The sequence below is a fragment of the Enhydra lutris genome, unplaced genomic scaffold, assembly GCF_002288905.1.
Source record: "Enhydra lutris kenyoni isolate GAN:26980312 unplaced genomic scaffold, ASM228890v2 scaffoldscaffold21, whole genome shotgun sequence".
In the NCBI taxonomy this organism is placed as follows: Eukaryota; Metazoa; Chordata; class Mammalia; order Carnivora; family Mustelidae; genus Enhydra; species Enhydra lutris.
Window position 1 is genome coordinate 63,999,350 of NW_019154105.1, and position 13,458 is coordinate 64,012,807.

Below are 13,458 nucleotides of genomic sequence, written 5' to 3' on the forward strand. Positions count from 1 at the left end.
CATAGGGAGAACTTCCAAGAACCATTGCAAGGTTTGGCAAATCTGATTTGTTTCTTTCCCTCATTTTCTTTTGCAGTCAACTTTGACCATTTTCAGATTCTGCGGGCCATTGGCAAAGGGAGTTTTGGAAAGGTAAGGATGATGGGTTTTTAAAAATTTTATTAACAAAATATAAAAGTCCTAACCCCTAGGGTCATGTACATGTGCGTGTCTGTGTCTATTTCTGTGTTGGTTGCCGGGCACTGGGAATTTCCTGTTTGACAGAAAGATTTCAGTTTGCCAAATTTGAAATGTGAAAGAAAGTCTGAATAGTTTCCTTTGGATCCGCTATAATTTCATTTTGCAAATTAGGTTACCACGGCAGCCCTGGGTTAGGTGGATTACAATGGTAATTATTTCAAGATTGCTTATGTCGTTTTTTCCTTGAGGATCTAAATGAGGAAAGTGGAAAACAAAAGCCACAGATTTAGAAGACGGCCAACATCAACTCTTCCCTGCAGTGTAGGCATTTTATAAAGAATTTTTATTGTGGAAAGAATCCTTGACATGAGATCTACCCTCATAACAAATTTTTAAGTGTGCCATATGTTATTGTTGACTCTGAGTACAATGTTGAACAGCAGAACTCTAGAGTTTATCCAATATCTTACATAGCCGGAACTTTATGCCCCTTGGTTAGTAACTCCCCATTTCCCCAGCTCCTCAGTCCCCCATGACCACCATTCCTTTCTTTGATTCTAGGACTTTGATACTTATGACTTTTAAGATACTTTGTATCTGTAGAAGCAGGCAGTATTTGTCTTTCCATTACTGGCTTATTTCACTTAGCATGGCTTCCTCAAGATTCATCCGTGTTGTATTATAGAATTTGTATTGTAAAATTTCTTTCTCTTTTAAATGCTGAATCATATTTCATTGTACCTATATACCACATTTTAAAAATTCAGTCGTCTGTTGTTGATGGCCATTTACATTGTTACCAAATCTTGGCTATTGTGACTAATGCTACAATGAATATAGGAGTGCAATTATCTCTTCTCAAATCTGATTTCAATTATATTGGATAAACATCTAGAAGTGATGTTGCTGAGTCATATGGAAGTTCTTGTTTTAATTTTTTGAGGGACCGCCATGCTATTTTCCATTGTGGCTACGCCATGTTACATTCCCACCATAGAAGCATTATATATTATCCATTACATTCCCATAGATACAGAGAGTTGCAAGGGCTCTAATTTCTTTACATCCTTGCCAATATTTGTTGTCTTTTGTTTTGTTGTTGTTGTTTTGTTTTGTTTTTTGATAGTAGCCATCCTGACAGGTGTGAGGTGATATCTTATTGTATGTTTTTTTCCCTTAAGATTTATTTATGTATTTGAGAGAGGGCATGATGGGAGGGGCAAAGGGAAAGAGAGAGAGAGAATCCTAAGCAGACGCTGCACCAAGCATGAAGTCAGATACAGGGCTCAATCCCATGACCCTGAGATCAGGACCCAAGACAAAACCAAGAGTCAGAAGCTTAACCGACTGTGCCACCCAGGTGCCCCATTACTGTGATTTTGATTTGCATTTCCCTGATGATTAGTCCTACTCAGCATGTTTTAACATACATGTGAGCCATTTGTACATCTTGTTTGGAGAAACATCTATTCAAGTCCGTAGCCCACCTTAAAATCAGATTCTTACTTTTTAATTTTTTTTAAAGATTTTATTTATTTATTTGACAGAGAGAGAGAGAGATCACAAGTAGGCAGAGAGGCAGGCAGAGAGAGGGGGAAGCAGGCTCACTGCTGAGCAGAGGGCCTGATGCGGGGCTCAATCCCAGGACCCTGAGATCATGACCTGAGCCAAAGGCAGAGGCTTAACCCACTGAGCCACCCAGGTGCCCCAGATTCTTACTTTTTAATTTTTTTTTAAACTATTGAATTGAAGGGGCTCATTACATATTTGGAGATGAACCTCTTATCAGGTATCTGGCCTCTGAATATTTCTCCCATGCTGTAGGTTGTCTTTATATTCTGTTGACTATTTTCTTTGCTGTTCAAGAAGCTTTTTAGTTTGGTGTACTTGTTTATTTTTGTTACTGTGTTTTTGATATCATACCTATGCAATCATAGGTATGAGCTAAGACCAATGTCATGAGCTTTTTTTTTTTTTTTTTAATGTTTTCTTCTAGGAGGTTTATAGTTTTAAGTCTTAACATTTAAACCTTTAACTCATTTTGAGTTGACTTTTGTGTGTGGTGTGAGATAAGGGTTCAATTCATTTGTCTGCATTTGAATATCCAGTTTTCCAGCACCATTTGTGGAGAGACTGCATTTACCCACTCTATATTCTTGGTACCCTGGTCAAAGACCAGTGGACCATATATACATGGATTTTTTTTTTTTCTGGGATCTTTATTATGTTCCATCGGTCTCTATGTCTGTCTTTATGCCAGCACCATTTTTTGTTCTGATGACTGTAACTTGGTAATATAATTTGAAATCAGCTATGTGTGGTGTCACCAACTTTGCTCTTGCCCAAAACTGATTCAGCTGTTTGTGATCTTTTGTGGTTCCATATGATTTATAATTTTTTCTATTTCTGTAAAAAAATGCCATTGGGATTTTGACGGGGATTGCATTGACTCTGTAAATTGCTTTGGGTAGTATGGACATTTTGATAATAGTAAGTCTTCCAATCCATGAAACGGATTCCTTTTCTTTTGTTTGTGTCTTAATTTCTTTTGTCAAGGTTCTGTTATTTTCTATATATTCCTTTTACTTTCTTAGTTAAATTTATTCCTAAGTATTTATTCTTTTTGATGCTATTATAAATAGGACTGTTTCTCTAATGTCATTTTCAGATAATTCATTATTAGTCTATGGAGACGCAGCTGATTTTTGTGTATTGATTTTGTATCCTGCAACTTTACTGAATTCATTCATTCTATTCCCCCCCACCCCCGCCGTGGCATCTTTAGGATTTTTTATACATTAGATTATATCAGCTGCAAACAGGGACAATTTTACTTCTTTTCCAATTTGGATGCCTTTTATTTTGTTTTCAACTAAATACTCTGGCTTGGACTTCCAGTTCTATGTTGAATAGAAGTGGGGATAGTGGGCATCCTTGCCTCATTCCTGATCTTAAAGGAAACTCAGTTCTTTACTATAATGTTAATTGTAGGCTTTTCATATATGACCTCTCTTGTATTGAGGTAATTCCCTTCTATTCTCACTTCGTTGAGGATTTTTATCATGAAAGTGTTCTTACTTTTGTCAAGTGCTTTTTCTGCCTCTGTTCAGATGATCATGTGATTTTATCTTTTATTTTGTTACTGTGGGATATCACATAAATTGATTTCCATATGTTGAACCATCCTTATGCCCCAGGGATAAATTGCATTTGCTCATGGTGTGTGGTCCCCTAAAGTGCTATTGATTCGATTTGCTAGTAGTTTGCTGAGGAGTTTTGCATCCATATTCATCAGAGAGATTGGCCTGTGGTTTGTTTTCTTGTGTCTTTCTTTGCCTGGCTTTGTTAACATGGTCCTTCCGGGCCTGTAACATGAGAGGACGTGTTCCCTCCTCTTCAGTTTTTGGGAAGAGTTTGAGAAAATTGGCATTAATTCTTCCTGAAATATCTGGTAAAACATTTTGGTAAAATTCCACAGTGAATCCCACTGTCTTGGGCTTTTTGTTGTTGTTGTTGTTGTTGGGAGGTTGGTTTGTAGCAAGTACTTATTTGTAATCCTCAACTGTTTCCAGTGACAGGCTCTTGGAAACAATGAAAAGAAGGCAAGGACTTTTAGAGAACAAGAAGGAGCCCCCTAGCCAAGACTGTCTGTTCCCACTACTCAGAAATCTCCTTTGGCAATATTTGCTTTGTTTACATATTGAATGTCAGATATCCTTATATCCTCAAGTAAATATTATTTCTATTATAGAAGTGGAAGAATCTAGACAGAAATACTTAGACTTGGTGACTCCAAAGGATGGAGTGGCCCACCCATGGTCACACAGGCAGGAAGTATCCCAGCTGGGATTTGAACTAAAGACTGATGACCAGGCACCTGCTGTTTTAACAATCCCACACTCTTAATTAGACCATTCACAATTCATAGAGTTAAACTGAGATAGTGATCTAAGAAGTTGCATAGAATCAGCCATCCCTCCTTTGTTCCCACCATTCCTTTCATTTTCTCCTCCCCTTCTCCCTCTCTTTTCTCCCTCCCTCCCATCCTCCCTCCCTCCCTTCCTTCCTTCTTACCTTCTTTCCTTCCTTTATCTTTTCTTTAGTTCTTTTGTTAATTCAATCCATGAATACTGAGTGCCTACCCAGTACTAAGCACTAGACTTTGATCCAGTAGTAGACCTGAGTGCTGTTCTTTACGTTTAGAAGAGAGATGACAAACAGGTAAATATGTATATTTATGGTAATTACAAAGTAATAAGTACATTAAACTATAGGAATGTGGGGGGTATGGTGTTCTGGGAGGTAGTGGCAGAAAGAGGTTGCTGATTTATAGAGCTGAGCTGTCATAGCTGAGCTACTAACCACATGTGGATATTTAAATTTAAGTTAATTAACGTTAAAGAAGATGATAAACATTTAGTTCCTCAGGCACACCAGCCACAGTTTAAGTGCTTAGTAGCCACATGAGGCTGGTGGCTACTAGACCAGAGAGCTCAGATTATAGGTCATTTCCATTATCCTAGACATTTCTGCTGGCCAGTGCTCACAAAGAGGGTGACAGTTTGCCCTTGGTGGTAAGATGCTGTGTGAACAGAAACCTAACAGAAGTGAAGGAGGAAGGCAGATTCCAGGTAGGGAAGAGCAAGTGCAAAGTCTCTGTAAGGGAGGGTGGTTGGTAGTTTTGAGGAGCTTCAAGGTGGGGAGAATGGCAGGAGAGGTCAGTGATGTCCACAAGGACCAGATCATATAGGACCTAGTCTACCATGTTACAATTTGAGAAGGGAAGGCCCTGGGAAGTTCTGACCTCAGGAATAACATAATCTGTTTGTGAAGTCCGTAGAAGGTCACCTTGGCTGCCATGCCGTGAGTAGCCTGTGTGGGGCCAAGGACACGTTGAAGTGATTGACGATTTGTATTATCAAGTGAATTGGGTTGCTTGTTAATTTAACAGACATGTGCTGCACTAAATATTGTGTTCCTGACAGGACTGGTGGCTTCCTGAGGGCAGAAATCGTATTGAAAAAGCAGGTAGGAGAAATCGAAAATTGTGGTATGGTGTGTGATGGTTAATCTTATGGGTTTTATGGCTAAGCAGCGGTACTCAGATATTTGGTCAGACACCAGACTAGATATCCCTGTGAAGGTAGTTTTTAAATGAGATTAGCATTGAAGTCTGTAGATTTTGAATAAATTAGATGACCCCCACCATAATGTGGGTGGGCCTCATCCAATCAGTCAAAGGTAAGAGAAAGACTGAGAGTCCCCTAAGGAAGAAGGAATCCTGCCTCTAGGTGGCAACCCCAGCTCCCCTAGGTTTTCAGCCTGCTGGCCTGCCCTGCAAATTCAGACTTGCCAGCCACAGTTGTGGAACCAATTCCTTAAAATAAATCTGTCTTTTCCTGTCTCCCTGTCTCTTTGTTATTCACTGGTTCTGTCTCCCTGGAGATTCCCAATTACCACATGGTACAATAAGAAAGACAAGAGAATGTACAAGCTTCAGCCATGGTGGGGAGAAGGAGGGTTTGGGAAGCACTTACTAGCAAGAGGCCAGAGCACAAATAAAGCCCTAGGAAACTGTTTCAGGTTCATTTACTCTGCTTTGGGCACTTTGAACCCAATCTAACTCAGTGAAAGATTATTCAGAAATAGTACTTTATTTTTTATTGTTATGTTAATGACTGTAAAATACATCATTAGTTTTTTTTTGTTGTTTGTTTTGTTTTGTTTTTTTTAAGATTTTATTTATTTATTTGACAGAGAGAGATCACAAGCAGGCAGAGAGGCAGGTAGAGAGAGAGGAGGAAGCAGGCTCCCTGCTGAGCAGAGAGCCCGATGTGGGGCTCGATCCCAGGACCCTGAGATCATGACCTGAGCCGAAGGCAGCGGCTTAACCCACTGAGCCACCCAGGCGCCCCACATCATTAGTTTTTGATGCAGTGTTCCAAGATTCATTGTTTAAGTACAACACCTAGTGCTCCATGTAATACTTGCCCTCTTTAATACCCACCACTAGGCTCACCCCTACCCCAATCCCTTCCCCTCTAAAACCCTCAGACAACAAAAAGAAATAAAAGGTATTCAAATCAGCAAAGAAGAAGTTAAACTTTCTCTCTTTGCAGATGACATGAACTTTTATGTGGAAAACCCAAAAGACTCCACCCCCAAATTACTAGAACTCACACAGCAATTCAGTAATGTGGCAGGATACAAACTGAGTGCACAGAAGTGAGTTGCTTTCCTATACACTAGCAATATAACTGTAGAAAGAGAAATTAGGGAATTGATTCCATTTACAATAGCACCAAAACCATAAGTTACCTTGGAATAAACCTAACCAAAGAGGTAAAGGACCTATACTCGAGGAACTACAGAACACTCATGAAAGAAATTGAAGAAGACATAAAAAGATGGAAAAACATTCCATGCTCATGGATCAGAAGAATAAACATTGTTAAAATGCCTGTGCTGCCCAGAGCAATCTAAACTCTCAATGCCATCCCAATCAAAATACCAGTGGCATTTTTCAAAGTGCTGAAACAAACAACCCTAAAATTTGGAACCAGAAAAGACCTCGAATCACTAAGGAAATGTTGAAAAAGAAAAACAAAGCTGGGGGCATCATGTTGTCTGATTTCAAGCTTTACTACAAAGCTGTGATCACCAAGACAGCATGGTACTGGCACAAAAACAGACACATAGACCAATGAAACAGGGTAGAGAGCCCAGATATGGATCTGCGACTCTATGACCAAATAGTCTTCGACAAAACAGGAAAAAATATACAGCATAAAAAAGATAGTCTCTTCAATAAATGGTGCTGGGAAAATTAGACAGCTATGTATAGAAGAATGAAGCTTGACCATTCTCTTACACCATTCATAAAGATAAACTTGAAATGGATAAAAGACCTCAACATGAGGCAGGAATCTATCAAAATCCTAGAGGAGAATATAGGCAGTAACCTCTTCAACATCCGCCACAGCAACTTCTTTCAAGACATGTCTCCAAAGACAAAGGAAACAAAAGGGAAATGAACTTTTGGGACTTCATCAAGATCAAAACTTCTGCACAGCAAAGTTTTGTCATACAAACAAAGAGGCAACCCACGGAATGGGAGAAGATATTTGCAAATGACACTACAGACAAAGGGCTGATATCCAAGATCTATAAAGAACTCCTCAAATTCAACACTCAAAAAACAGATAATCACATCAAAAAATGGGCAGAAGGTGTGAACAGACACTTCTCCAATGAAGACATACAAATGGCTAGCAGGCACATTAAAAAATGTTCATCATCATTGGCCATCAGGGAAATTCAAATCAAAACCACATTGAGGTACCATCTTACACCAGTTAGAATGGCAAAGGTTAACAAGGTAGGAAGCAACAAATGTTGGAGAGGATGTGGTGGGAATGAAAGTTGGTGCAGCCACTTTGGAAAACAGTGTGGAGATTCCTCAGAATAATGAAAAATAGAGATACCCTATGACCTGGCAATTGCACTACTGGGTGTTTTCCCTGAAGATACAGATGTAGTGAAACGAAGGGCCATATATACTCCAATGTTCATAGCAGCAATGGCCACAGTCGCCAAACTGTGGAAAGAGCCAAGATGCCCTTCAGCAGATGAACAGATAATGAAGATATGGCCCATATACATGATGGAGTATTACTCAGCCATCAGAAAGGATGAATACCCAACTTTTGCATCAACATGGATGGGACTGGAGGAGATTATGCTGAGTGAAATAAGTCAAGAAGGAGATAGTCACTTATCATATGGTTTCACTTACTTGTGGAGCATAAGAATAACATGGAGGACATTAGGAGAAGGAAAGGAAAAATGAAGGGGAAGAAATCAGAGGGAGAAATGAACCATGAGAGACTGGACTCTCAGAAATTGTACTTTAGATGTGACCAGTGCCACTTTGGAAGTCATGTTGTAACCCACACTCCTGCTTTTATTCTGGAGTTCATCCACCTCCAGGGTCCCCTTTCCTTAGCTCACGCTTCAGGGCATGCCTGAGGAGGGAGGATGACCAGTTCCTCAGGCCTGGACTATAGGGTAGAGTGTCACTGAGGTTTGTGCTATGTGATGGGGGAAGGCACATGGTTCTTCAGACTGACACATGGATCACAGCCCAGTTCCCAGATGCATCTCTCAACTCCTTCCCAGCCCGTCCCCACGTCCCAGCACACCTCCCCTCAGCATTCCCTGCCTTCACCTTGGCCAGAGCAGAACCAGCCTCTGGGTCCCCTCCTTCCTTTCTTTCCTGTGCTTCTTAAAGGTGAGGCAGGTGTGGCTGGGACTGAGCTGCCAGAATCCCCAGAAGTCTGGGGAACTGAGGGAGGCCCTGGGGTTCCTGCTGGCCACATGCAGGCCCTACAGTGCTGTGCTCTTCCCTTTCTCTCAGAAGGTGCATCTTAACAAATCTTTCCTTCCTTCTGTCCCCAACCTTCCATAGTCTCCACTGGCCTCTTCGCCCATTAAAATTTTTCTCAGAAGGTACCTTGTTGAATCAGTATGTTGAACACCAGAAACTAATGCAACATTGTGTTTCAACTGTGCTGAAATGAAAAAGAAAATTAAAGAAAAGTTACCTTAGTATATGTGCTGCCGAAGCGAGCACAAGAAAAGTTACCTTAAATGAGTAATTGGCCTTCTCCATTGCCAGCCTGGCCCCCACCAGCCAGGGTGCTGGGGTGTCAGTGATGGTTTTCCCTTGAACCAAATTCTCTATCTACTCCACCATTAACCTTCCCCACCCAACCGGGTTGAGCTTAATCTGGGATGGGTGTGCTAGAGCTGACTGCTCCATCCATGGTCTGTGTTGACGTGGAACATCTCATCCTTATGCAATATCCTCCAGCAAAAAAGGATTTCCCCTGGGATGGTTACTACCCCTGGGACATCAGCCAGTAAGGGTTTCTGGGTGCACAGATGCTCGGGTGTCAGGCACACAGAGTGCAAATGACAGCGTTGTAGGGTCCAAGCCTCTGTTTGCTCACATGTAAAATGGGCATGTCGGTGTCTTCCGTGTCAGGCTGCATGAGACCTAAATGAGGTGGCACAGCCCAGAATTCAAAGTTCTTCTTGGTAGACAGTGACCCCTCAGTGCTTGGTACTTTTCCCTGAGGCAGCAGGGAGTCAGATAGGGGAGGCTTTTACCAAGTGTGGTTTTTGTTTTTGTTTTTGTTTTTGTTTTGTGAGAAAGAGAGAGAGCATAAGTGTGTGCAGGAGGAGCAGAGGGAGAGAGAAAACCTCAGGCAGACTCCTGGTGAGTGTGGAGCCCAATACAGAGCTCCATCTTGCAATCCTAAGATTATGACCTGAGGTGAAATCAAGAGTCAGACACTTAACCAACTGAACTGTCCAGGTGACCCCCAAATGTGCTTTTTTGGAAGTAGGTGACATGCACTGTTCTTGCATGAAGAGTCCTTTGTTTGGGCTTAAGTGTGGCATTGGGGCAGGTAGGTACAATTATGTTCCCAGAACATCTCACCGTGCATGACCTCTTTCCTTGTTGACAAATGGAGGGCCAGGCTTGGCAAGGCTCATGATTTTACATAGCCCTCCTCCTCTTGGTAAGCCATCTAGCTCTGGCTCTAACAGAACCCTTGTCATTGTGGTTTCTCTTAGTTTTCTCATCCCTGCGTCTTGATATTGGCAGCTTCTGATATAAAACCAACCAATCAGGGGCTGATGTAAAACCAACCAGATTTGGTTTGTTACTTCCTTTCTTTTATTCCCTCTTTTATTTGCTCCTCTATGCTCCTGCTCACCTCACCTGCCCGCCCATTATACAGTGGATCAGTTTGTTCTGGGCCCTGTTCTAGGTTCTGAGGTCACAGAAATGAACCAGATGTGGTGCCTCTTTTTGGGGATCTCTTATATACATGGAGGAGGCAGAGAAAGAAACAGATAACTGAAGTCCAGTGTGAAGAACACTGATGTTGAGAAGCCTAGGAGATTTGTGTGTACAGGGGTGGATTTGGAGGATCTGAATTCAGACTTCAAAAAGTACCCTTTCCCTAAGGGGCAGGGTTGACTGGATGTGTGTTAATATTTTCTAACACTTTAATAGGAAAATTTGCAAAAATACAGCCAAGTTGAAAGAATTTCATAGTAAGCACCCATATCCACCGTGTACATTCTACCATGAACATTTTATCAAACTTATTTTGTGAAATTCCTATCCTTCTATTTATTAATCCATGTTACCTTTTATTCATTTTATAGTAAATTGCAAATATCCATATCCTTCCCTTAAATATTTTAGCGAAAAGATTCATCTAGTTTTTCTTGGTGTAAAGAGTACATACAGTACAATGCACAAATCTTACATTTGCATTTGCTGACTTTTGAGAAATGCATACATTTGTGTAATTTGCACTTCCCCAAAGATATAGAAGATTACTGTCATCCAGAATTCCCCTGTTGAGACTTTCCAGTCAAAACTCATCCTCATCCCAACCATGCCTCCTCCATAGAGGAGGTCTCCCTATTTTAGAACCTAATGTAAATGGAGTCCTACATAAGCGGTCTTTTGTGTAATGCTTCTGAGTATTTTGTACACATAATAATTTTGGAGCCTAATGTTCTTGAGCTTCATCTAGCAGCAGGTTCTTTCCTTTTCATTGATAATAGTATTACGTTCTATTACTATATCAGTTGGTAATCTATTTTCATCGTAACAGACTCCAGGACTGTTCCTAGTTGTTGTTTTATATTTTTTCTGTTCCTAGTTTTTACTGTTTTTTTTTTTATGAAGTTGCTGCAAAAATTTATGTTGTCTTTTTTTCGTAAGCATATGACCTCATATCCTTAAATAAATATTTAGGATTGGAATTGCTGGATTGTAGACTTGGGTGTATGTTGTTTTGTGCAAAACAGCCCAAAGGTTTTCCGAGATGGTTGTGCCATTTTATACTACTCCTAAAAGTTCCTCGTTTCACCCTTACCAACAGATTTTCACTTTCACTCTTCTGATGGGTGTTCAGTAGAATCTCAGTGTAACTTGAATGAGTACTTCCTGATGACTAATAATGATCAACATTTATTTCATGTGCTAACGGCCAGTCACGTATTTTCCTTTGTGGAGTTTCTGTGCAAAGCTTTTGCCATTAAAAAGAAAAGGGTATTTGTTTTTTCCCCCACTTTTCTAAACATCTTTATTGCATGTGTTTTGTTAGAGAAATTTATTGAGATATAATTGACATATAACATTGTGTAAGTCTACAGTGTAAGTATGGATTTGATACCTTTATATATTGCAGTGGGATTACCACCTAGCATTAGCTAACCTGACTGTCATGGCACATAATTATCATTTCTTTGCTGTGGGAGAACTTTCAAGATCTAGTCTCTTTACAACTTGCATGTGTTTGGTATTGAGTGTAACCACTATGCTGTACTTAGATCTCCAGAACTTTTTCATCTTCTAGTTGCTAGTTTGTACCCTTAAATAACATCTCCCCAATTTTCCTGATAACTATTATTCTACTTCCTGTTTCTACCAGTTCAGTGGTTTTAGATTCCACAGATAAGAGATATCATCCAGTATTTCTCTTCCTCTGTCTGGTTTATCTCACTGAACATAATGCCCTCAAGGTCCATCCATATTGTCACAAATGGACAAGATTTCCTTCTTTCTCATGGCTGAATGATATTCTGTTGTATCGTACATCTTCTTTTTCCATTCATCATTGATGGATTCTTAGGTTGTTTCCATATCATGGCTATTGTAAATTATGTTACAGTAAAAATGAGAGTATATCTTTCTGACACTAATATTTGTCAGAGGAGCCAAGAAACACTTGATGTAGAAAGGATAGTTTCTTCAACAAATGGTGTTGGGTTGCCTGATTTCAAGCTTTACTACAAAGCTGTGATCACCAAGACAGCATGGTAGTGGCACAAAAACAGACACATAGACCAGTGGAACAGAGTAGAGAGCCCAGATATGGACCCTCAACTTTATGGTCAACTAATCTTCAACAAAGCAGGAAAAAATATACAGTAGAAAAAAGACAAGTCTCTTCAATGAATGGTGCTGAGAAAATTGGACAGCTATGTATAGAAAAATGAAACTCGACCATTCTCTTACACCATACACAAAGATTAACTCGAAATGGATAAAAGACCTCAACCTGAGGCAGGAATCCATCAGAATCCTAGAGGAGAATATAGGCAGTAACCTCTTTGACATCTGCCACAGCAACTTCTTTCAAGACATGTCTCCAAAGACAAAGGAAACAAAAGGGAAAATGAACTTTTGGTACTTCATCAAGATCAAACGCTTCTGTACAGCAGAGGAAACAGTCAAAAAAACAAAGAGGCAACCCACAGAATGGGAGAAAATATTCGCAAATGACAGTACAAACAAAGGGCTGATATCCAAGATCTATAAGGAACTCCTCAAACTCAACCCACACAAAACAGATAATCACATCAAAAAAATGGGCAGAAGGCATGAACAGACACTTCTCCAAAGAAGACATACAAATGGCTAACAGACGGGGTGCCTGGGTGGCTCAGAGGGTTAAAGCCTCTGCCTTTGGCTCACGTCATGATCCCAGGGTCCTGGGATGGAGCCCTGCATCGGGTTCTCTCCTTGGTGGGGAGCCTGCTTCCTCCTCTCTCTCTCTGCCTGCCTCTCTGCCTACTTGTGATCTCTCTCTGTCGAATAAATAAAATCTTTAAAACAAACAAACAAAACAAATGGCTAACAGACACATGAAAAGATGTTCATCATCACTAGCCATCAGGGAGATTCAAATCAAAACCACATTGAGATACCACCTTACACCAGTTAGAATGGCCAAAATTAACAAGACAGTCAACAACAAGTGTTGGAGAGGATGTGGAGAAAGAGGAGCCCTCTTACGCTGTTGGTGGGAATGAAAGTTGGTGCAGCCACTTTGGAAAACAATGTGGAGATTCCTTAAGAAATTACAAATAGAGCTCCCCTATGACCCTGCAATTGCGCTCCTGGGTATTTACCCCAAAGATACATATGTAGTGAAAATAAGGGCCACCTGTACCCCAATATTCATAGCAGCAGTGGCTACAATCGCCAAACTGTGGAAAGAACCAAGCTGCCTTTCAACGGACAAATGGATAAAGAAGATATGGTCCGTATATACAATGGAGTATTATGCCTCCATCAGAAAGGATGTATACCCAACTTCTGTATAACATGGGTGGGACTGGAGGAGATTATGCTGAGTGAAATAAGTCAAGCAGAGAGAGTCAATTATATGGTTTCACTTACTT

At 40.5% G+C, this 13,458-nt stretch overlaps 1 protein-coding gene across 2 annotated transcripts in view; it reads left to right on the forward strand.

Annotated features, from left to right (window-relative positions):
- Positions 1-13,458, forward strand: part of LOC111149215 (serine/threonine kinase 32B) — a 404,797-nt gene that overhangs the window by 106,902 nt on the left and 284,437 nt on the right. For both annotated transcript variants that reach the window (XM_022506161.1, XM_022506162.1), the window contains exon 2: positions 77-132. In XM_022506161.1, the coding sequence (XP_022361869.1) occupies positions 77-132 (56 nt within the window). The remainder of the gene's footprint in view (positions 1-76; positions 133-13,458) is intronic.